Source organism: Apteryx mantelli, chromosome 28, assembly GCF_036417845.1.
Source record: "Apteryx mantelli isolate bAptMan1 chromosome 28, bAptMan1.hap1, whole genome shotgun sequence".
Lineage (NCBI taxonomy): Eukaryota > Metazoa > Chordata > Aves > Apterygiformes > Apterygidae > Apteryx > Apteryx mantelli.
This window is the reverse complement of record NC_090005.1, coordinates 4,133,628-4,158,105: the sequence shown is the minus strand read 5'-3', so window position 1 is coordinate 4,158,105 and position 24,478 is coordinate 4,133,628. Positions and strand designations below refer to the sequence as shown.

Below are 24,478 nucleotides of genomic sequence, written 5' to 3'. Positions count from 1 at the left end.
TCTGCCAGCGCTGGCAGTCTGCAGTCTCTTCTTGTTTTAGGGCTGCTGTAAGAAGAGTGAATGCTTCAGGCTACTGCAACGTGTAGGAATTAGCTTTAAAAAACTGGCAGTGATATACATGAAATCCTGGAAACTAAAACATCCTTCAGACCGTAAATTCGACAGATAGCCTCCCCGCCTAAAATTATTCGTCTGCCCCCCGCGAGAGGTTTCTTTCCGTGTAAGATGAGTTCCTGTAGCAACATCTAGAAAAAAAAAAATCCTATAAAATGAGTAGTTTTAAAGAATCAAACCCAAAGGTTTGGTTGTAAAGGGAAAATGCATTGCAATCTGTTGGTTTATCCATTTTACTCCTCGTGCAACAATTTAACACCTGGGTAATTAAATGGCAAGCTTGGACACGAGCATCAGTATGACCCGTAAATTAAGTATCAGCATTATGGCTGTTGGCCCACAGACACTTAATCAGAATATGGATTTGTTAGGTTGCAGGGAAAAAAGGATTTCTCAAAACTACGATGATCTAAGAGTACTTAACAATGGTAAAAATCAGGCTGTGTTTTTATCTTGCCTAACTATGGCTTTTTATACTTTAATACTTTAGAATTCCGATTAGTATTTTTAGAGCAAACAGATCATTTATGGCTTTTTCAGTTCTATTTATTTATCGAGTTTTCTTTATTGAATTAATGTTCAAGGGTAGTGGCAAGGCTTCCTCATCTGGAAAAATGGTGGTTGGAGCTAAAGAGAAGAACCCCAGATCAGCGTGTTATCTGATCAGCATATAATTTTCAAATCTTGAGTTATGTTCCCAAGGCCAAATTCAGCAATGAGTTTAGTATTCAGCTCCCCTTTACATCTAAAGCCGGTTCCAAATCTTCCTCATTTCACGCTCCTATGTTACAAACAAATAGTAGGGTTTCAAGCTCTAAACAGATGACAGTTTTCATTAAGTGGACAAGTTGCCTGTAGATTCCACATTTAATTGAGCAATATTTACAATAGTAGAAAATGTCTATTAACATATGAAAAAATGTCAGTACGGTCTTCTGTTTCTAATCACTTGGCAAAATCCTTGGTTTTGCAACACTGCAGTAAGAATAGTTTGTCTCAGTGACAGATAAGCAGAAGAGAAGGTTATTTAGAAATACTTACAAAGTTTTGAAAAGGATTGGGATAAGATGGATTAGAAACACTGTAAGATTTAGTCTTTTGGTTTTCCTTGAATAGATTTATTTTCTTTCCTTTTTTTAACGCTTGTTCACTGAAGATTTGTGCGTGTTTACTGAATGAAACAAGAGCTGCGTTGCTTTTTGAAGGAGACATTGCAATGGAATATTGCAGACCACATTTAAGTTCTTGAACGTTCTTTAAAGAAAATAATTCAGATTGTATGTATGCGTATTCCCTTTCCTGTTTTACCGACCCTGTTTGTTTTTCAACAAGCATTTTCTTCCTCTGAGCTTTTCATTCTGTTTGATTTTAATGAAGTCAGTACAAGTATGGCATGAGTTTTCTACCAAGTAAAGAGCATGTCAGGTCATAAATTCCCCGTGTTTTTCCTGAAATGTCATATTATAGCAGTAGCTTTATGCAGACACAAAGGTCCTAATTTTGAAGGTTTTTACTGAGGCTTGACATCATTGTAATTCTGTTATATTTACCCATTATACAGCTAAGAGAGCATTGGAACAGGGTTAAAACATTTTGTCCAGCCAGGCAATACTAAGAGTTAGGTATGGAGACAATATTTTGATTGAGCAGCAAGGAAAAACTTATTTTTCCTTCCCCTGATTCCTATCAGTTCAAATCCACGGACTGTTTGTATGGATAACGATGGGACCCTTGGAATTTCAAGGTGTAACAAATCAGTGGAGCTCAGTCCCAGCAAGGTGGTTTCACGGATAGGTGTAAGGAAGCTTTCACACTCCCCTTCTTGCCTGATGGCTGAGAGCTGCTGATTTTCTTTTCTAAACACAAACATCCTCCAACAGTTTGGAGAAAAAAAAAAAGTACAAATGTTTTAGTCTTTTAAAGCAATTACCAGTCTTAACAGGAACATATGGAAACCCAGCTTGGAAACCCTGGCATGGAATGAAAGGGCAAGAAGAGAAATGTGCAATAATGATACAAGGAGACCTAAACTTCAAGCTAACGTATGTTTTAAAAATCAACCAAAGAGAAGTCTTTAATTTCATCTTAAATTAGTTAGTTAAAAGGTCAGTAATCCAGAAATGAATGCCCTTTGTCCCTAGCTTGAGGATGTAATGGCAATTACAGGCAGGAAAAACTCATCGTGACATCTCTGCTAGGTCAAGGTGTCGGATATTCCCTGTAAAACAGCACTGCAAAGATCTCGTACTGAACTTAGCTGGTATCAAATCCCTGACCCTGTCATAGATCACAGGCAGCATTTGGTTTCATTCTTGTTCCTAGGGGTTTTTTTATATGTGTTACAGAAGTTGTTATATCACACTATGGCCAAGACGAAGGTGTAGGGATGTACAAGGAGGACCAGAGACCAAAATAGCAGAGGAAGCAGCAAGTTAGGGATGAAGGATGCTGACAGCCACATACAAGGATGCAGGACTGAAAAAGCACGGACTATTTGAGAATCAGGATCGTGGGGGTTTGGCAAAGTGGTTTGAATGAAACTTGTCTAGTCAGCCCATGCTCGTCCTTTGGTCCCGTGGCTGATGGTCTCAGTGACATGAAAACCACTCTTCTCATTCCAGCAGTTCGATGCTGTGTCAAGTTGGGGGTTATTTTTGCTTAGGGGGATTCAACCAGCTTTACAGTTCTGGGCAGAGAAGGGAAACAGAAAAGGAAGAAGATATTATCTGTAAAATGAGAAAAATTTCTTTTGGCAGCTGAATGCTAATTGTGTGGGATGTATTTATTCCATAAAGGAAAAATGTCTTTTATGCATCTCACTAATACCTGCATGTATATGTTCTATGACACTGGTTGAGATATTATAGCATATGTAATTATCTTCAGATGGCTATTCTGAAAAGCATATGTGCTTCCTCTGAAACCTCATATTGACCTCTAATGTCATGTACCGCGTCATTTCAAAAGCAGACCTTGACGGCAACTAAAATTCCCGAGCTCTTTTTCTGCCTCTAACGGATGCAGGTATTTTTCCCTATATAAGAATTCCCTGAACGTCAAAGAAAACAAGCTCCTGAAGCTGTTGATTATTCATCAGAGCTTGTTTAGTCTGCTGCTTGCTTTTTTTTTTTTTTTTTTTAAGGTAAAACTGTTTAAGTGACAAATCTCTTGATGACTGGTACGATGCTTTAGAACATTCTTAACGCGTATATATTAGAGGTAGGTAATCGAGTCCAGCAGCGGGCTCAGATGATGACTTCTGCACTGTAGGCACCTTTATTTAGATGAAACAAATACCACGTTTTAGTGCTGACTTTCTTCCCCTAGCCCTACGTCTCCTGGGTCCGTCTGTCATTGTAAAGGGATACAAAAGCCTTGCCAAACCGAACTGGCCTCCCGCTGCTTTGCGCCGATATAAACGACCACGCAGCACGCAAGGAAGTCGAAATCGGGGCTAACGTCTCCAAACAGAAAATTAGAGATGCTGCACGGTTGCCGTGGAAACAGCAGCAGGCCTAATGGTAAATCGATAGCAGAAGAGCAACACGCAGGGCGGATCCATACCGCCCGGCACAGCACCCAGCCGAGCTGCTTTGCGCTTGCTGTGCCACCGCGCTGCAGTCGCGGACCTGTCCCTCCCATCGGAGATCAAGCCGTCTGCCAACATCTGGTCGTCGCAAAGCGGTTATTGCTCCTTGGGTAGGGGGGAAGCTCGCTCCACCCTCCTGTGGTCCATCAGGCAGCGTCGCCGGGAAAGGTGTCGGTGCATCTCGCCTGTTAAGCGTAGCTTAGTCACGTACGTCGATTGGAAAAGCTGGACGCAGTCCCGTCTTAGATATGGAAATACTGCTCGAGGCTTTGGGAAGCCTTCCTTAATTTATCTTGTGTCAGGTATCGCCGTCTGGTTTAACCGTGTGAATAATAAGGAAACTTTGTGAATCAGTTCCGCCAAAATACTACGTACTTTACTTAAAAAAAGAAAAGAAAGAAGCGTGATGTGCTCCTCAGCAGAACAGGGTGTTGGCAGGGAGCTGAATGGATATTCGGCTTTGCTTGCAGTTCTACCCTGCCTTTCCTGGATTTTGGAGATGGGAACAGTAAGTTGGGGAGTTACCTCCCACAAGCTTTGCTGCAAAGGTCTGATGTGATAAATGGTCTTGTTATCTTGTGGATAAACCTTAGTGTCTTGAAACTCTTTGTACCCGTAAGAAAGAGATGGGGCTGAGCTTGGCATGCTCCGTTGTGGGGAGAGGAACCAGCAGTAAACGTGCTCCTTTCGCATTATAGCTACGCTCGTGCTGCCTGGATGATAGGGTGGTTCTTCAGCAGCTGTGAATCACTGTGACAGTTAATACCCAGGAGGATCTGTCCAATGTAATTTAGTGTATTTTTAAGCAAGCCTCACAAACTGCCAGTATTTTGGCGATAAAAGTTGAATTCGAGTGAGTGTGGGTACTTTTTATGATTCAGTTAATCCTGGGCTACTTGACTGGATTTCTGTTGCTGGTAAAAGTATAATTTGTGAAGTACTCTTTTAATACTCTCACCCAGTGGCAAAGTGAATCTACAGGGGATTAGACCTAAGTCATCTTTCCTTTTCTTTTTTAGGGGCTGAGTAAAAAAGTTGGGGTGTCTTCCTCCATCCTGCAAGGGCTTTGGATCTCCTACAGTACCGAAGGTCTTTCGATGGCTTTGGCGTCGCTGAGAAATCTCTACACCCCAAACATAAAGGTACTGACGGGAGAGGAGAGCGGAGGTGGCTCAGAGCTTCAATGAGAAGCTTCCACTGATATGCAATAACCCAAGTGCAGGATAATGTCTATAACTGGAGGTCAGCAGGATACAGGGCAGGCAGAGGCCTTGCGTTCACTCAGGGTTTTGTTACAAATGCGTGCCGATCCCTTAACTCTTCTGCTCTCACCGGCGATCTCCTTTTAATTGCTGCTAATGAAGAGTGCCATTTCGACTCCTGTGCAACGTGGCTTATTTGTATTTCTCTTCCCCAGAGATGTGGGATGCAACAGCTGGTGTTGAAATCTGACAAGTCCCCTAAAGGACTCTGGCATAGACAGGCGCTAACTCAGAGGTGATGCCAAACATAGCGGCCCGTGCTGGTTCAGCCGCTTCGTACACATTTGCCTTCGTACCTATGAATGCGTTAGCTGAAGTGCATTCGTTTCTGCAGCAGACAGGATTTCAGACAGTGGTGCAGACTGCAAACTGTTCCTCACCTGAGCTGGTATTTCCCCCCCCCCGTCCTTCCCCTATGGGCGAGACAAGCCTGGTGGCCACCTCCGTGTCCCTTTGCACTCTCTTCATCTTCAGGTATTGTCTTTCCCACTCTGCTACCAAATGCATATGGAGCTGAGCCAGCCAGGAAAGCTAACAGGATAACCAAAGGTAGCTCTAAAAGAGGATCCTACAGGAAGGACAGTCAAATAAAGTCACTCTCTCCACCTGTGTATTTTAATTTCCCATCCTCATGTGAGACTCTCAATGTCCCCAGCTGTTGCAGCATGGCTGTAGTGACTTTGATGTGATATGAAGCACATTACATTATTTAAAGCACTTACCAGCCATTCAGGTAAAAGATGAAACTGTTCGCTCTCCCTAAAATGAGACCATATATTTGGCAAGTGATTTTACTGAGCATTTTATGTCCTTTGATATTTATTTTGAAATGTGCCAGGGGTCTTGGTTTAAATTCTTTGGTTGTCCTGACAATAAGCTAATGTCTCTCCAATAAAACTCCACTAACAGGAGCTTTTTTCCCCTCTGTAGGTCAGTCGGTTGCTGATTTTAGGAGGTGCAAATGTAAATTATCGGACCGAAGTTTTGAACAACGCCCCGATTTTGTGCGTCCAATCTCACCTGGGTTACACGGAGATGGTGGCTTTGCTCTTGGAGTTTGGGGCCAATGTAGATGCTTCTTCTGAAAGTGGCCTGACCCCGCTTGGGTACGCTGCTGCTGCTGGATTCCTCAGCATTGTCGTGCTGCTGTGCAAGAAAAGGGCCAAGGTACCGTGACCACGTTCCTCTAACAACTGGCTTAAACTATGCCTTATTTTTGTGAGGAAGGGCACAAGTTGCAGGCAAGGTACATACCAAATATCTGCAAAGAAACGGGCTTTCTGTGCCCTTCTTTCTTTCCCTTGTAATAAATATTACCATTTGCTATGCCTGTTGCTGAGGAAGCCAAGGTAGATGGTACAACCAGGACTGATTACTCTGATGGATCAAAGACCACAGTGCAGCCTGAACTTTACTTAAATTTAACATATGCCATTTTTCCAAATGATCGTGGCAGCTTCTCACTCGCAACTCAGTCGTTGCCATTTGCCAGTAAAGTTGAGATTTCCTGGTGGTTAACGGGATTGAATCCCTGCTGCTTTGCAGGGGACATCCTCTTCCTTCAGAAGGAAGGAAAGTCTTCTTGGGCAACCAGCGTCATTGAGTCTGGAACGGCAAACTTTATGTTCTTTTAAGAATGAAACGCAGCTACAGAAGTATAAAAATGCCAGAAGAAATGCCAGCTCTGTCATCTTTCCTGCCTGCAGAGGGAGCGTTTTTCCATAGTAGCAGAGGAAAGTCTGATCCTCAGCTCTTACCCATCTACTGGAGTTGGGCTCCTGCCTTCCAGGAGTGCCTTTGCCAGCACCGCACACCGACACAGGCGGGCAGGCATCCCCCCGTGGCTAGCTAGCGTGCCTTCCCATGGGTGCAGTGGTATTTGGGAGTGGTATTTGGGATTTGCAGGGGTATTTGGGTATCACAGGTTCCATTGCACCAATGTGTTCAGATTATTTAATGCAACTTGTACCAAGGGGTCTGAGGACGGTAGTAAATAGTTCAGGGAAAGCCCTAAACTGGCCACAGTCTCCTGTCTTCTGGGGTGCTGAGGTATCTATGAGGAGGTAGTTTTGATGTACTTGTCATGGTGTTCTGTTGTTACATTACTTAAGAATATCCTCCAACAGATGACCATGGGGTGCTGCTGCAGAGAGCTTGCTTTTCTGCGCAAATGTAGCGCTTTGAACATGTTGCATGGACACCAGAGGCAAATAACTCCTGAGAGTCTGTAATTAGTGCTGTGGAATTCAGGTCTGATGTAGGAGCTGCCTAATCACGCTGCCCTAACGGCCGGCTGAAGGACAGCTGGAGAAGTCCTTGAACCTTGCAATGTTAAAATGGCAACGTTGCTTCGGCAAGACAGCGTGTTCTTTAAATATCGCATTCAGATACGTTTTTCCAAAAGCTTCTGTCAGACTTGACCTAGAAAAATACCCTTTGTTTAGCTTTGTGGTGAATGTTTTGCGTTTTTAATTGTATGTAGTGAGTCAAGTTTAAACATTCTGTTGAAGAGAAGAATTGCGCTGGTATTTGAAGTGGAGCCTCCTGGAAACAATTTGTGGTTTCTCTATATGTTTAGCTTCAGTTCAAAAAGCAAAATATGGGTTTATACAGTTTTAGTATGAATGTCAGGATGACTGAGGGACCCATTTAGCTCTTGCCTTGTTGTCTGTTTTAATGTGAGGACAGTGTAAAGGAAAAAAGGACTCCGTTTTTGCTGGGAGGTTTTAAGAGTTGGGTAAGAAGCAGTGTCAGTGAATCTGTCCTCTCTCCGAGAAAGGGAATATTTGTGGAAGATATAACTAATGCCCTGAAAAGAGCTGGCTTTAGTTCAAAGGCTGATGATGGCATGGAAACATGAAACAGTGATTGCTGTGTACGTTTGCAAATGAGAAATAATAAGGTGCAGAGCGTGAACACATGAAGCGGTTAATCAGCAGGACGCTCTACCTGATCCTGTCTGGACCAAATTGCTTGTATGATGACAGGACCTAGAAATCCCAGCTGATGTGTGCAGGCAACGAGTGAAACCATGCCCTGGCCCAAAAAGCCTCCCAGCGCGGTTCCCGCAGGGCTGCCAGGCAAAATCTCTGCTTCCTATTGACTTCTGCTAGCACTGAGTTCCCGTTAGGGTGGTAGGCTACAAGCTGAGGTGCTTTTGTCCCTCTTGAAAGCATCATGAAATGGTATCTTAAAAACATGCTGCTTTGCCTTTTGTGAACTCGGATAAAGGAGACAACATCAGCGTGTGTATAATTTCAACCCAAAAGAAAATAGGTTGGTGCATTTCAGGACACAAGGGTAAAAAGGCTTCTGCAGCCTGTGAGTCTGTAAAAAAAAACCCTGAAGCTAAAAAAAAAAAAAGGTAACTTACCCAAAACAAACACTTGTGGCCAAGAGGATGCCTAAGCCTGGGGCAGCGTTTCTTTGGAATGGTGGTTTTCTGGTCACGGAAGAGATAGTTTACTAGAAAAATGCACATTTTGCACATGTGGCTTTATTTTGAAACCAGGGCTGGAAACTCTGAGGACGTGAAGCCGCTTTGCCCGGGCTTTTGCTTGATCGCCTTTTGTCGTCCTCTCTTTTCAAGGTGGATCACTTGGACAAAAACGGTCAGTGCGCTCTGGTTCACGCTGCTCTCAGGGGACACCTGGAAGTGGTGAAGTTTCTGATCCAGTGCGACTGGACCATGGCTGGGCAGCAGCAGGGAGTGTTCAAGAAGAGCCACGCCATCCAGCAGGCGCTGATCGCCGCGGCCAGCATGGGCTACACGGAGGTAAGGCTGCCCCGCGCACCGCTTTGCCTCGGTGGGACGGGAAATCAAAGGTTAACTCTGCTTCCCAGCCAAAATATTGAGCAACGAGGGTCTAGGAGGTGGAGTCAGTGCCACCGTCCTCCAGTCCTCCCCTTCCCATGGCAGGGAGGGGGATTCGCAGATCCCTTGGCGAACCCTGTGGTCTGGGCAGGCTTCCAAGAGCGGAAGTGTAACAAGCCTTTAAGTTGTCGGAATAAACCTTTGAACAAGGGTGGGTAAACAGTGCGTTGCTCTCCAACGTTTGGGGGAGAGCAGCACGGAAGAACTTGCTCCTCTTGTCCTGCACCGAGATGTGCCGATATGGAAAATGATGCGTATTTTCCTCCTGAGAAGCAGCATTTGAGGATTTTTGTGTTGGTTGATTTCTTTACGAAATCGCGCTCCTCTCGTTTACTGGAGTTCAGATTTTGCTTTTGTTAAGTATAATCCAGGAAAACAGAGGTAATGTGATCAGATTGGAGGAGCTAATTAAAGAAAGCTGGGAAATTCTTATTAGCTAAGTGACTGAGCTGGACTGATTAGAAGCAGATGTGACTTCAAAAGCGTAAAGATCTGCATTCTGAGGACAATTTGTAACAGGGCATGTAACTTTTCGGATGGGAGTTTCCCCCAAAATTGTTTTAGTCACCTTTATAACTTTTAAAAAGCAGTTTTGGAATTACTTATGTTGTACCAGGAGTGTACAGGGCTGCTTATAGAAAATACTCAAAGTCCCTGCTTTGAGATGCTTGCAGTCATAGGAGACATCAGCTGGTTATTCATTTGCTGGTTTTCTCCCACTTCGGTGACAAAACAAGTATTTAACATGTTTTAAAATTATCTTAATCACTGGTAGAGCCACACTGTAGTCCTGGCTTGTGCTCCTGCCAGATAGCCTATGCCTGCAGACAGCTGCACGCAGTAGAGCAGGCACAGCTTCCTCCAAAATACTCCAAAAATGCTAGTTGTCGCCTAGGCCCCAGCAGATAATTATTTCTCCCAGAATGAGAAAAACGGTTTTGGTCCTGCGGTCACTAACGTAAAATCTCAATTTTCTTCGTAGCCTCTTGCTTTCTCACATCGCATGATCCAAACGCTGACATTTTCTGCCAGTTTTCAGTCAATTAAATCCTTTAATTTACCCTCTGAAGAAGTTAATTTGTCTCTCTGGGGTTTCAAGCATCCATAGCCGGAAGAAAAACATAGTGGAATTCTTTGTAACAATCTGCTGAAAAACTGGTATTTGCTAGAAAGAAGCTAATAGTTTCTAGAAGTAACTTCATCTTGGCGGGAGCTGAGGATAACGAAGAGGCTGATGATCATCACTGTCATTGCCTCATTTGTCCATGACTCAGTTTCCCCATACCGATCATACACACTACACTAGTAAAGTCCCACCAGGTGAGAGTCAAGACAGACAGGCAAACCATTTTTTTTTTTTTTACTGGTTACGGCATCCATAGCTCAACTTACAGGTGAAGGAGCATCCTCTGCGTGCACCGTGTCATCTGTAGCAAACCGGCCACACGTCCAGCAATAAGGAACCAGCGCTCCAAAGGCTCATCGCGTGCGCTTCCTTCAAGACATTTGGTTTTTTTAATTTGTACAGGGCAGCAGGCTCCGTGATTGGTTTCAGGAAGAATATTTACTTGAGCGAAGCTGCCGGGCAGAGACTTTATTCGCTCTCCGTTGTGTGTTCAGAGCAGCTCGTGCTAAGATGTCAGCAGTTTATATGTAAGGTGCCGCAGTTCGTGAGCTTGACATGTCATTTTGTTTTAGATTGTCTCCTACCTGCTCGATCTTCCAGAAAAAGATGAAGAGGAGGTGGAACGAGCACAAATCAACAGCTTCGACAGCCTTTGGGGAGAGACAGGTGATTTCTGTAGACGCTGTAGCTGCTTTCTTGCATGTTGGTGTTTGTATTTATGGGTTCCCTGTTACCTAGTATAGCCCCGATTCCTGCCTTTGTGGTGATGAAGTGAGAAGGATCAGCTTCTCTGATTGGATTTCAGATGATTTACAGTCGCCAAGGCGGAGCTGCAATCTGCTTAAGTGAAACAGAGGAGCTTAGCTTTGAAAATACTGAAAATACTCTGCAGCTTCTGGAGGGTGTGGGCATGCAGCATGTCCCACAACCAGGCACCTAATTTCTCTGGAACATGTCATGTAAAGTTAGATGGACACAGAACCACGGTGGTCTTTCTCTTTTGATGTTTGGCATATTCATCCAAAGCATCCCCCTGTCTCTCTCTCCCCTCAGCATAATGTGCGGTACCATCACCGCTACATGAGCCTTTGATTTTTTGAAAAACTTGTCATTATTTAGCACCTGGTAATCAAACAGACGTCCTTTTGTGGAGTACTTCTTTTGTATTCAGGGGTATCAATCCAGAAGCCCTCATTTTCTAATCTCTAGCAAAACAAAAGCAGCCACTCACCCTATCCACTTCACATGCAAGATTTGTGCTGTCCTCTCCATTTCTTCCAATATTCAAATCTGGAGTTGTTAACTTTTAACGCCAGTGACCTCATAAATATTATCCACTGTCTTTTGTGCTCAACCCACCGATCTATTTGCATCATCAGTAATGTTCCTGTGAAGTTAATCCACCAAGATAATGTTCCTGTATGAGTAACAGAGCACTGATTTTGATTCTGTCACCTGTAGCTTTGTGTCTGGTCAGGATGTTTCATGTTAGATGAAAAAAAATAGCAGGGATAATTTTTGAGCTGATTCATCCACTGTACATTGGAAAATGTAGCCTTATAATAGCCTCGCAGTGAACGGAGTCTATCATAAAGCCTCACCTCTGAGCAACCTGAGCTTTAAAGGACGAAACTGTAGGAATGAATGGTCACAGCGTGGAGCCTGGCAGAAAGCAGGGCTGGCCTGGGCCAGTTGCAGGGCACTATGAAAGGAAGCAGCTCCCTCCACCCGCAGGGACATAGCAGCATAGCAAGGGCATTGTGCCATTATTAATGGAAATAAGGCCAAGATTTACAAATAAGCAATTTAAAAGTGCCCGTAGGGTGTCATGGAAAATAAAAAAAGAAATTGGATATAGAATTATCCAAATGAAACGACTGAGTGTTGCTAATTTTATACATGCTCACAGCAGGACAACAGCATTTTTACAGGTGAGCGCTCAGTTCAAAGTGGTGACCAGGCCAGAGGGAGCTCATCCAAAATGCTCTCTGGTATCTGGGTCTTGTGGGCTGTCTTGTTAATAGAAACAGATTGCAGAATAGGACGGTAATCCAGGTGTCTTTTAGAGCTTGATGAAAAGCCACTAAAATGTCTCTCTGCAATGTAACCCCATAAGCATCATCAGATACTACAGCTATTACCCTTGAGTTAAGGAAGTCCTGGGTTGTCTGGATAAATCTTGCAAAGCCTGCTATAAAGCCATACTCATTTTTCTGAGCTGTTGTCTAACTCTCTCTGCTCTTCCTTGGAGGTCAGCCTTCGGAGGTCCCAGTCCCCCTAGTCCTCCTCTTCCCGCTCAGCCGTGCTCCCCAGTCCGGTGGCTGAGCTCCAGTGCTTCTGCCTGACAGATTCCAGCTCTTCTGTCTCCTCCTTTCTTGTGTCCTGTGATTCTGCCTCTCCGTGGGTCCCATGTAACCCTCCAGGCCTGACTGTTGCTATAAGGACTCTTCCAACTTAAGTCTTCTTTCCCATTTTGTTGTCCTCCCTCCCCTACCTCTCCCTCCCCTAAATCTAGCCGAAAGCTGGACTTAGGCTGACTACCAGATGTTTCTGTAGCTGAGGGGAGATCTCGAGTCAACTTGGATAGTTGGGAATGTGGATTTGTGATTTGTTAATAGCACACAAACTGAAGAGTCATCTCAAAGGAATACCCACTTATGTCATTAAAATTAATGGTAGCAGAAATGAGCCAGTCATCAAATTCAGGATTTTTTCCTCCTGCCGCAGGCGAGACAAGCTTGTATAGATCACAAGACTCCCTTTCACTTTGCTTTATTTCTATTTTCCTAAAAGTAAATGGCAATTTTAGATAAATTTGAAGAGAAATGTTGGTTTCACCTAAAAATAGTCATCTGCTTCAAAAATCCAAATCGTGTCTCTTCTCTTTTGATCCTTGTTGCTCATGTGTCTACTCTTCTGTAGAGCAGGACTGGCTGCCTGGCTTACTGATATCAGTCTAATATCATCCAAATTGGAGTGCCAAGTTGCATCATAACTTCAGGAATTGCTGACAGCACGGTATAGCCAACTCCAGATGGAATATTTACCCCTGGGACAAAGCTAATGTCAAAATCAAACACAGAAGTGTCTGAGTCACTTGTAATAATTCCATCAGAGCTGGAGGTGCAAATACAGCAATGATAACTACATCAGAAAGCATTTGTCCTGCTGCCAGGCTATGAGATAGATACATATAGCATATAGGAGCTAGGCAGTACACTGCGGTTTAGTGATTCCTCCTCCGGATAAAGTTGTTCTTTCTCTGAGAAAATAGATAGGTTTTGCACAACAGGCAGTGCAGAATGGTCCATAGCGAATCCCTTGTGCTAGGGACTATGGCTTGTCTGACGTCGCTTGGTTGCTCGCTGACTGAGGGGACGTGTCTACCCCTGAAGCCTGTCTCAAGCTCTGTTTAGCCACGTTTTGAGAACTGCAGCAACTGTCGTGTGGTATTTATGCCAAGACTACGTTATTACCTGTTGACTTGGACTCACAGCACTACGTCCTCACAGAAGAGTTTCAAGATGAATGCTGCCGTTTCTGGCCCAGGATCCCGGGGACCGCTCCTTGGCTGCGCGTTACGGACTCTGGTTGTTCGCGCTATGTCAGACAGAAGAATTTCAGAGCTTGGTGTTGAACTAAATCATTCCCGTTGCTCTTGTTTCCTCTCATCACCTTTCTTTGGCTTTTCCAGTCTCCTTTCAACACACAGGCAGCATAGGGGGAAGCCTTAACTTGTGTTGTGGTTTTTGTGGTGACTGATGACTGCTGCAGATGTATTGAAAACTGCTCTGTAACATCAGAAAGAGGTTGATAAGTGCACCTAAGGAGTGCTAAAAAGTTTAAATAAGCAGATGCTTCTAGAAAATTTTTCCTGAAGGAGTTTGAGCTTTTGGGCTTGGACAGATGGACACCAGCTGACACCACAGAATAGTGCTACGGGCTTGAGGTGACCAGCAGTGGAGATGGAGCATGTGGATTTCAAAAGTCATTCTGATCAGCAGGCTGGAGATGCAGGGCTATAACACTTATATTCAGAGCAGCAGCAGAATATCTGGCAAACTGGAGGCCAAGGTCCTCACCCTACAATCACAGTTTAGTTCCAGTTGGAAAGGCCCTCAGGAGATAGCTAGTCTGACCTTCTGTTCAGAGCACAGCCAGCCCTGAAGTCAGGGCGTACGTTGTCACACTGGTCCCCTAGGGTCCAGCTGTGTTGAGCTCTTTTCACTCCTCGGAGAGTTGCTCCATTTCTGGAGACAGTTGCTTGGATATCTCCATGTTACACAAGATGTGCTTGGATCCGTTTCTCTCGCCAGCAGGCAGCGAAGCCAGGTTGTCAGTGGGACACCGTCCTGAAGCAGCAAGGTCTAAATGTTCAATAATCAACAGTAGCACGTGAGCTTCCCGTAGGTGGGAACTGCAAAGGACAGGCCATAGCTGCATACCAGCACCAGTTGCGTTGACCCAGAAGAATTAAATAGCAAAAAGACACGTCAGTCCAAGTAGCCAGCAAAGCAGAGCAGCAAAGGGTAGGAATCAAATCATCCTGTTCCAGCAAAGTCTTTTCCAAAGTAGATTTCATGGTGCACACTGAACACTAGGTGATTTACAGTATTTTCATTGTTGCAAACTTAAGCCGTTTTGACGTGAAATACCTCAAATTAACCTGCAACGTTTCAAGTGCAGGCAGGTTCAGAAATAGCACCAAAGCCCTGCATACCAGTCCCTCTGCTCTGAACATTAGACACAGGCCTCCTTCTATATTTGTAGCGTACGTTTAAAACCCACATGGATCTGATTATAGATTCTGCAGTATGTTCTGCTCGTGGCAGAGAGATGATTTTTGTTTTAACTCTTGGTGGCTCTCGACCCTGCGAGAAGCAAAACTCAGCCATAATGCGGAACAGAATAGAGAATTAATTAAATCCCCCACCATTAACAGAGTTGCAGTTGGAAACCCATCAACACCTCGTAATCAGCCATCCCACAGAAATGTACTTCAAAGAAAAAACAAGCTACGTCAGTTAGAAATAGACTCCCACCTTCTGCTCAAACTCCTACTAGAAGCAGCAGAACGCAGAGCCCGAGGAGTTTGCTGCAATGCACAGAAAGTTAGGGGAGAGGAGGGAGGAACTGAAAAGTCTAAAATTAATGCCAAAGGCAGGAGCTATTTTCAGATTGCATGCCTCTTTTCTAACCCAGCCATTCTTCCAGAGTTTACAAAGCACATTTGGTCAGGGCAAGAGGTGTTACCTTTACCCAGAGCACCTGCACTATTGAAAATTGAAGATAATTTTTGTTTTGCATAAAGATCCTTGCTGGTAGGATCTGTGCTGGCTCAGAAACAAAGGCCAGAATTAGCATTTTACTCGGAGACCGTGCGAGCGTGCACATGCAGTTTTTGCCTTCCAGTTGCTTCCCCGGTGGGGTTGCAAAGATTTACGGACTCAAATGAGACCTTAAAAGTAAAATTTCTCCATGTGAACAACGCGGCTCTATGCTAATCCTGACAGAGAAAAACCACAAACCTCACTAACGTCGAGCTGGCTGGCAATATCTGCCAGTAACCCCAGCCCGCACGCTCTCCCGCGCTTTTGGGTTTCGGGAATCTCACGTAGCCAGGATCCACGGGGAAATCAGCCAGATACAGCTTCCAGATTGGGGAAGTTCTCATCAAGGAAGCCCCAAAAGATCTCTTTTTTTCTATGGAAGTCGTGCCCATGCTACGACTCGCTTAGTCTTGGAGCCCCTGGGTTTTAGAGTAGACTCAGCTGCCAAAAAGCTGCAGGAGGCACTGGGGGAAATGGCGAAGGTTTCTCGTGACATGACTTAGGATTTGTTTTGGGCACTGCCTTGAACTTCAGTTGCCCAGGCCTGCCGATCACTCGATGCTTACTGCAGTTCTCCTTTTCCTCTGGTTTTGCTGCAACTTGCTGAAAATTGTAAAAGCCGATTATCCCGATCAGCCTCTTTCCATAACGTTATGAGGTCTTTTCGCAGGGAGAGCTGATCTTTGGAAAAAAAGCTAAAATGACTCATAAAAACCTGAACTGTGCTAATCTGTCCCATTTTCTTGGTTCATTTTGCCTGGCCTGGGGTGTGCTGGGCATTTTAGGCACCATCACTCTGATACTGGGCAGAATGGCCTGTCTGTATAGTAACAACCTTCCTAGCGAACGTGGCTTTTTCTTCTCACGGCTTTTCTCTCTCCTTTAGCTCTGACAGCGGCGGCGGGGCGAGGGAAGCTGGATGTCTGTCGTCTCCTCCTGGAGCAAGGAGCAGCCGTGGCCCAGCCAAACCGGCGCGGGGTCGTTCCGCTCTTCAGCGCCGTGCGACAAGGCCACTGGCAGGTGAGCGGCTTCCTCTGCACGCCACCCGAAACCCCTGCGCTCCCGAGCTGGGCAATCCCCGGTAACCATCATTAGCTGAAATATGGGAAGAGAAGAAAAACTGCAACCCTTGGGGGGAGTATGAGAGTAGTGAAAAGTAGTGGCTTGGCCGCTGCAAGCCCCAGCGTTAAGACCATGTGCATGTTCACTGGCAAGATGTTGAGCATCCTGAGCTCTTGCTGGATACAGACAATTTTTTGCTAAAGCACAGCGTTGTCTTGCCGTTTCACAACAGTGGATGAGATGCCCTTAATTTTTTTTCCCCCCACTTTCCTTTTACCTTTCTCGTTTCTCCTTTGCCCTAACCTCAAGCAATAATCCCAGAGGACATCGCACCTTTTGGGGAGAGATTTCAAGACTTGGGGACCGCTCGGGGAGCCCACGCGTATGACACATGTCCTTGCTTTGTGTGTTGCAGATCGTCGACCTCTTGCTCACGCACGGCGCCGATGTGAACATGGCAGACAAGCAGGGGCGGACGCCGCTGATGATGGCTGCGTCCGAGGGTCACCTGGGCACGGTGGAGTTTCTGCTGGCACAAGGTTAGCGCGCGTGTGGGGAAGCGCGGCAGAAACCAGCCACAGCAGGTCCCACCACGCTGTCTCCTGGCCAGCTGGAGTCGGGGAGCGTGAGCCTGCTGCTGGATGGGGCAGTCGGATAGGTTTCTCGGCACATCGTCCAGCTTTCAGGAGGACAAGACTCAAATCGTCGTAGTGTTAATCTTGGCTATTCGTTTTTTTGGTGTTGGGTGCTCACAAAACCGCGTATTTGTGTTAGAATATAAAACGATAATGTATGGTGGGCGCTTTGAGCATTGAGTTAAGAACGTGCCCTTGAACCCAGCTCGAAGCTTTCCCCTTTGGCAAACATCAGCAAACGGTGCACGAAGGAAAACGCCATCGGGGAAGAGGTAGGTGAGCCTCAGCCGCGGGACCAGAGCTTGGGACACGTTTTACGCTCCCATTTTTAGGGCTGGGATTTTAGCCCACGTTTGTGACAGCGGCGCGAGCAGGAGGTGAACGTCCTGACGTAGGCAAGGATTTGGTGTATACGTTGAGAATAAAACAGAGAAGTTTTGAAGAAACGATCTTCTCTTCAGTTTTGCCCTCACGGATTCGCTTTGCTCTGTGCTTTTAGTTCCTAGTACTTCTCCTTCCCTAGGAGTTACCCAGTCAACGAGAGCATGTTTTAATTTTGCTCATTTCTGATGTACATGTTGGAGGTGAGTCAGAACAATAAGCTGCCTGTAGCTTGTGGGAAGATGATGATTTCTTATTTCTTTGGTTCCTTGCATACTTTATTTGTCAAAAAAAGGAAAGAAAAAGCCAATTTTTTCCATTTGTTTGTTTGGGTGGCTTTCCATTATTTCTTGGCTAGAAATAGCATTTAGTTCCTGCATTGTTATTTGGTATTTTTATTTCAGGTTGGATTCCTGTTTGGGAAGAGGTCTTTCCTTCGTATCATAAGAAATTATGTGTCTGACCCTTTAGCCAAAATAGGAGACACTTGAATATTTTACATAGCGGTTGTAAAAATATTTTTTCACTGAAAAATTACCAGGCTTCCAAGTACAAGTTCTCTGTTGCCTGCCTGTCCTGGAGCCACGGGCCGGTGGGATCCTTGCTGCTCTGTGCTGTAACTTGTACAGGGATGTGGGCAAAGATCAGTGTGAGGCTGATCATGAACTTTTCACGAATTAATTCAGTTAATTCTTTTCTGAAGGTGAGTTTTTGCTAAAATTTGTATCTCTAACTCTCGCTGCATGTTCAAGCTGTACCGTGGCCCCTTTAGCAGCTTGACTTGAATCTCTGTAAAAGGCTTAAAATATGTGATTTTTGCCAGACTTGAGAATTGTGCATGTTGCTCGGGTGTGAGTCAGTGGAGGATGAAAATAGCAGATAATCTGACCCTGGCTATGGGATAGCCAGCAGACGTGCATGATGTGTCCCTGGCTTTTTGGACATTGAGAGCCCGAGAGGTCAAAAATATGAAAATCATCTTTCATAAGAGATACTTTAGAAGGTCTATTCTTCTAAATAGCTTAATAAACTCCACTAAATATGCTATAAAGTTAGCTCAAGCCTGGGCAGAGTACAGTGATATATGGTGTATTTTAATTAAAATGGCTTTGACAATCCTGTTCAATGTTCCATTAAAATCAAAGTGTGAATCATAAGCCATAAGCATTAATTAGTGTGTTGCAAAGCAAATCTCCTTTGACTGTACTTGATTAACGCAGCGTTTGTAAACACTTTTTATTAACCGAGTTGCAGTCATCAATCAATTAGAAATCCAAATTTCTAGAGTTACCTCCTGCTCTCATTAATACCCAGAAGTAATGGACATGTGCACAGTGAATTAAACTTCTTTGGTCACAAAGAAGTTAAATTTGATATTCATATGAATCCATGTTACACAGAGCAAAATAATTCTTGGTGATCGTTCAGTTTTGAGAGACCTTGGTTTTGAATCTTGTTTTTCTGCAAAAATCCAGCCCCCTGTAGTTTTTATTATCAGACCATCCTGGCCACTTTCTGCTTCTATCTGATGCTCCAACAGCATCAAAGGAGTTTCTTTTTTTCCAGCTGGTTCGTTTTTGCATGCTTACTGGATTGCATATTAAATGAGAGAATCTTCCCTTTACCTGGTTAATTTTTGGGGGTAAGCAGCAGCTCAACCCTTTTCAGAAGGTAGCTGGCCTTACCCAGCCAAAATCTTTCCCACTGCAGCGGGGATCTGTCCCATGATGTCGCCTTAAGCCACCTGCCCTCAAAACCCATCAGTTTGTATTATGTCTGACTGCCTTAATGCTAAGTAGGTCAGAGCTCCCTGAAGGGATGAAAGATGCCTTCAGGTGAAGAGCGGCAAGTGGAGCTGGTGGTGGGAGCCCCTGCTGCGCCCGGAGCGTGGCACTGCTGTGGAGGCCATGCTCAACAAGCCTTGGAGCAGCGTCGTAGCATTTTTGAAGCGGTTTGCACTGTCCGCTTGCTTAGACCTTCAGCTTGCATTGCTGCATTGATACCCTGAAGTCTTTGCATGTCCCTTTTGTTGGACAGGGAAGAGTGGGAAGGTTGAGGAATGCTGTGGCTTTCCAGCCATCCCTTTTTTGATAGGAGCTTTCCTACCTGCTCCAGAAGAGTCAGGGAGAAAAAACAAGAGACAACTTTGGCTGATTCCAAGCAAGCAGCTGGCACAAACGAGAATGAATGCAATGAGCCTTTATCTTGCTTTGGTGAGCAAAAGCCTTGGGTTAGTGGAGCATCATCTAGAGGGCTTTTGCCGAGCTTCAAAAGGGTTTCAGGGCTGCAATGTGGGCCAGAAGGCTGGCAGGAGGTCTGAGCTTATGTTGTCATCATCTGGCTTTTGTACATTTGAGGTGTCTTGCCGTGAGCAGAGCTCCCCAGCACAGCAGCTGCCCCAGACGCCTGTTTGCCGCCTCCCTTGCTGGCACCCAGCAGGCAAGGTGCTGTGCCTGGGCCGAGAGCTCCTGCTGCAGGCTGCTGGACGTATCCCAAGCAAATGCTCATGTGTTTTGCTCCTCCGCAAACAAAAAGTTGGGCAAGCTGGAAGACGCATTGGTTCAGTATCATCTGGGTAATGTGTGCTGAGCAGGGGAGACGCCAACTTGGATGAATGGGAAGGGTTAGGAAACTCGCATTGCTCCCCCACTCGCTAAGCGTTTTGGAGCTGGTAAAGAGCGCCTGCTGGGTGTTTTAGAGTTCAGCTGCAGGAGAAAAGTCCTGCGGTAGCAATTCATCCCAGGAACATCCCGCAGGTAGGATGCTCCTTACAGGAGCAGAGCTGCTCCGGGTCTCTTCAGCACACCGGAGCAAGAGCCTTGCCTGCGCCGCAGCAGCACGAGTTGACTTCGCTCCACGGCGAGGAGTGTTCACTTAATGCTGCTGTTAAAATCTCATACGCGGGCCCATATGCCGTATGAAGCAATGCTGACCCGTCGGTATGGCAGCGCGGTTTCTTCGTCCAAGAAAACGTCAAGTCCCTCTCTCCTTGGCTTGCAGTTGGCAGTAGTTTATCCCGCAGCGCTGTATTTATATTGGGTTAGGTTCAGGGAGAAATACTGCTGGAAATTATGTCAATTTGGTTAAAAGGGAGGGGAGGGAAGAGGGGAAATATGTGCTTTTATAAATGAGTGGAGCTGAATTGACTTAGCTCCCCTTGGTACACTGTGACCTGCTGAAGCAGCAAAATGGTGTTCATCTCTGACTCACACAGGCTGGAATGGTTTTTGATAAAAATCAGTTAAGAAAAAAAAAAAAAAAGATTGATTTCTCAGATGAGAGATGTCAAATCCACCCTGCTGCTCAGATGATGTTTGCCAGAAAAGCCTACAGATCTAAGTGCGAAAAAGTTTGCAGCTTGGTGTGAATAAACTCATTTGCCACAGTTTCCATCAGTGGATTTGAAGTTGCCATGGAGGGTGGGATCCATAGCGGGAGAAATGTTAATACAGTGATTAATAATTATACACAGAGCGAGCTCTCTAAAAATAAGTTGCTGTCCATCACTAAGCTGTTGGTTTGTTGTGTTATGCTATTAGTGCGGTACAACGAGAGCTCTGAAGTGGACTGACCCTTGTTCTTCCAGGTGCCTCCATTTCTCTGATGGACAAGGAAGGACTGACAGCCCTTAGCTGGGCCTGCCTCAAGGGACACCTCTCCGTGGTGCGGTCCCTGGTGGAGAACGGAGCTGCCACGGACCACGCCGACAAGAACGGCCGCACTCCCCTGGACCTGGCAGCTTTCTATGGCGACGCAGAGGTGGTAAGTGGCCTGTCGCGCGTGCAGAACCGAAAGGAGAGTTGGCTTAAAGCTCTCAAAATAGTGCACCTCAGGTTGTAACCCTAAGCAGATAGTGCCCTAGACCTTCACACGCGCAAGCGCTTTCACAGGGGACAACGCAAGAGAGACCGGCGTAACCTCAAGCCCAGTAGAGATGGTCTTAGAGAAACCAGGGCAGCAGAAGAAGCTCTTGCTGGCTGGGCTTCGAAGCTCTCGCGCAGGAGCAGAGCTGACCGTCATGCTTGTCGCCGCAGGTTCAATTTCTGGTGGACCATGGTGCCATGATCGAGCACGTCGACTACAGCGGGATGCGCCCCCTCGACAGGGCCGTGGGGTGCCGCAACACCTCCGTCGTCGTCACCCTGCTGAAGAAAGGAGCAAAGATAGGTAGGGAGCAGGGGAGGCTCCTCCGTCGGCTCTGGACGCAGGCAGGACTCGCGAGCAACGGGGCCGGCCTCCTAGAGAGCGCCGATGTGACGCCGAGGTAGCCTCCGCCCCGGCGGCTGCTTCGTACCCCGAAAGCAGCCGGCGAGTCATGACTGCCTTGCTCGATTTATTAAACGGGGATTTATTTATTTTATTTTTTTTTTGCTGTCGTGTTACTTAGCAAAGTTAATCAATAAACAACTGTCTCTTTGGCAAGGTCTTTCCTCTGGTAATGCTTTTCCTATCTTTACGAGTCTGAGTCGACAAACGTACTATGGTCATGCATTGCTGTGAGCTGCTGCACTCACTTGCTCTGTGTATGCTTTCAGATTTTAGCGTTACCTGCACTGCGCCACACAGCCGCTCACGTTACGTTTTCCTGTGAAAGGGGATTTTGCTGGTGCATTGGCTTCTTCGCTGCCTGCCTCTCACGGCTGCTTTTTTTTTTTTTTTTCCTTTCTTTTTCTTTTTTTTTTTTCTTTTTCACCTTCATCCATTTTTTTTCCCCCTCTCTCCTACAACTTTTTGTTTTCTCCTTTCTTTGAAGGTTGTCAGACGTTACCGAGTCGCCCACGAGGTATATCTCATTGCTGTCAGCATCAGCCTCGATCTGATAGCTTTGTCAGCCTTGCTTTCTCCTGTTTGATTTAGCCTGCATGCGTCCCCAACACCTCTAATCTTTTAATTTACCTCACCTTCAAATAATTTTTTTAATGACTGTTGCAGAGAATAACTTGAACTCCAAAACTAACCTCCTTCCCCCAAAATGTGCTGAGTCTACTCATAGAGTGCCGTTGACTTATTCTGCACCCACACTAATGAGTTCTCCCCAAATTTGTGCCACCCCTTCCTCCCAGCGTTAGCCTCGAGGTGACCGCTGGCTCCGCGCAGGTGGGTCCCCGCGCCCACCAGGGCTGGATGCGGCCGCCGCGCCGCGCTCCCCTGCGCGGAGCCAGGCGCCCGTCGCCACCCCGAAGGGACGGCTTCAGCATGAGCAGTGCTTAGCCACCACCTTTGCTTTTGTTACATTTTCCAGCTTATCCAATTTCCTGCTCTGGTATTTCACGTCTCGTGAAGTTTGAAATCCAAACCCAGTTAAAGGCAAAACGGACGGCCGAACCGTAGATTTCCTGTTGCATTTATGTAGATTTTAATTGAGAAATGCTTTTCATGTAACCACTTTGATTTTCCTTAAACATGTTTTATTTCCCGACCACACTGGTTTCCCCCGTCCCAGCCGGTTCTCCAACCTGTAGTGCCCTCTTGTGGAAGTGACTCTGGTCATTTCCGAGACATGGTGGTTATTAATAATAGTAGTATTAAAGACTGCAAAGACAAGAGGTTGCAATGCAAACGGTGTTAATTTAAGCACAAGAGGAATTGTCAGCTCCATAATTTGGAGCGCTCTGCTCTTTGACCATGCCAAGTTGTTCTCTCCAGCAGAAATTCCCACCCCAGGATATTTTTTCCACCCAGCTTCCTACCACCCTTGCATTGTATGAGTTTTTTACCCATCATGCATCCTGTACACTACAGGTCCAGCAACATGGGCGATGGCAACCTCCAAACCTGACATCATGATCATCCTGTTGAGCAAGCTGATGGAGGAGGGAGACATGTTTTACAAGGTGAGAGGAGTTTTTTCGGAGAAAGAGAAAAGATGTAACTTTAGCCTGACTCTGTATGAGGTCTTGCTCTTCATTTGATACCTCACTGAGCAATACTGCTGCCTTAATCCATGGGAGGTAAAAGCTACTGCCTGCAGGATTTCTTGTGTTGCGCACTGTTTGGTTTTGGTTAGTTGGGTTGGGGAGGGGGGATTGATCGCCAAAATTTGTAAAAATAAGGCTGAAACAAAGCCAAGTCTGTCTGCGTTCTGGATGTGAGCCAAGACTTCATTTCCTCTTTGAGAACGCCAGAACCCAAGTGTTTTACGGAGATTCTCAATGCTGATGTCATCGCCTCAGATCTGGCAATGTTGTCGTTACCTAGCAGGCCCATGCTGTAAAACAAGGCAGCAAGATAGCGTATCCCAGAAAAACTAGTGAAAGAAACTTTTGATAATGAAAACAGATTGTCAGGACAGAGATGGCTTTATGTTATGTCCTTAAGCCCCTGAGAGGACATTCCACCGTTACAGCCAGGGAGCCTTTCTTGCTCTATGTTTATTTTAAGCTGATCTTTAAAACCTGGAGATTTGCACACACACAAAAAATGTGCAAGTACAACAATGATTCACTGTTAGCCTCCAAGGGTGAGGCAGAAAATATGCAGAGCTGGCATTGTAACTGGAGTTATCTGCCAGGGATACGTGATACAGCTGAGAAACCTGAGTCGAAAAGGTTTTAAAGCTTACTATTAGTAGCTGCAAAATTTATGTCTGGGTCATCATGAATTGCACGTGTCCTAGATCCCATTTTGCCCTCTTTCCTTCACCCTAGCTGCCACGGCTGCTCCCCTTCAGGGCGCAAATCATCCCATCCCAAAAATAGGTGCCCAAAATAGCGAGGGTGAGTCACCCTTTGAAGGTGACTGTTGCGTCCCAATAACTATAAAAGGAACCCAGTTGACAGCCTTAGATGTAGACACCTAATTTTTAGACATCTAAAGTCCAGGGAGATGAATCCCAATCCGTTTGTCCAACTTCAGAGCCACATCAAGGCCATAAACTTTATCCTAGCTATCGCAGAGCCTTCTCTGAGCCCCAGGAACTCCGCTGAAAGTCCAACTCTTCGTATCCTTTACCCTAACGCTCGTTAATCTTGGGGTTAGAGCTGAAAGACGTGAAACGCTTGTTCCCGGAGACCAGCTCCACAGCACGGCCCATGGGGCGAGCTCAGGTGCGTTAAGCAGTCGTGCCCACTGCGCGGCTGTTGAAGGCGCTTGCCCAGGAGGGGCC

General features: G+C 45.7%; 1 protein-coding gene across 1 annotated transcript in view; it reads left to right on the top strand.

The window, feature by feature from the left end:
- The window catches only part of TANC2 (tetratricopeptide repeat, ankyrin repeat and coiled-coil containing 2), a 248,609-nt gene that overhangs the window by 213,933 nt on the left and 10,198 nt on the right, over positions 1–24,478 (top strand). The window contains exons 17-26 of the mRNA XM_067311864.1: positions 4,723–4,845; positions 5,896–6,132; positions 8,555–8,740; positions 10,538–10,631; positions 16,182–16,315; positions 16,773–16,896; positions 20,960–21,135; positions 21,408–21,540; positions 22,127–22,156; positions 23,116–23,207. Coding sequence (XP_067167965.1) covers positions 4,723–4,845; positions 5,896–6,132; positions 8,555–8,740; positions 10,538–10,631; positions 16,182–16,315; positions 16,773–16,896; positions 20,960–21,135; positions 21,408–21,540; positions 22,127–22,156; positions 23,116–23,207 — 1,329 coding nt within the window. The remainder of the gene's footprint in view (positions 1–4,722; positions 4,846–5,895; positions 6,133–8,554; positions 8,741–10,537; positions 10,632–16,181; positions 16,316–16,772; positions 16,897–20,959; positions 21,136–21,407; positions 21,541–22,126; positions 22,157–23,115; positions 23,208–24,478) is intronic.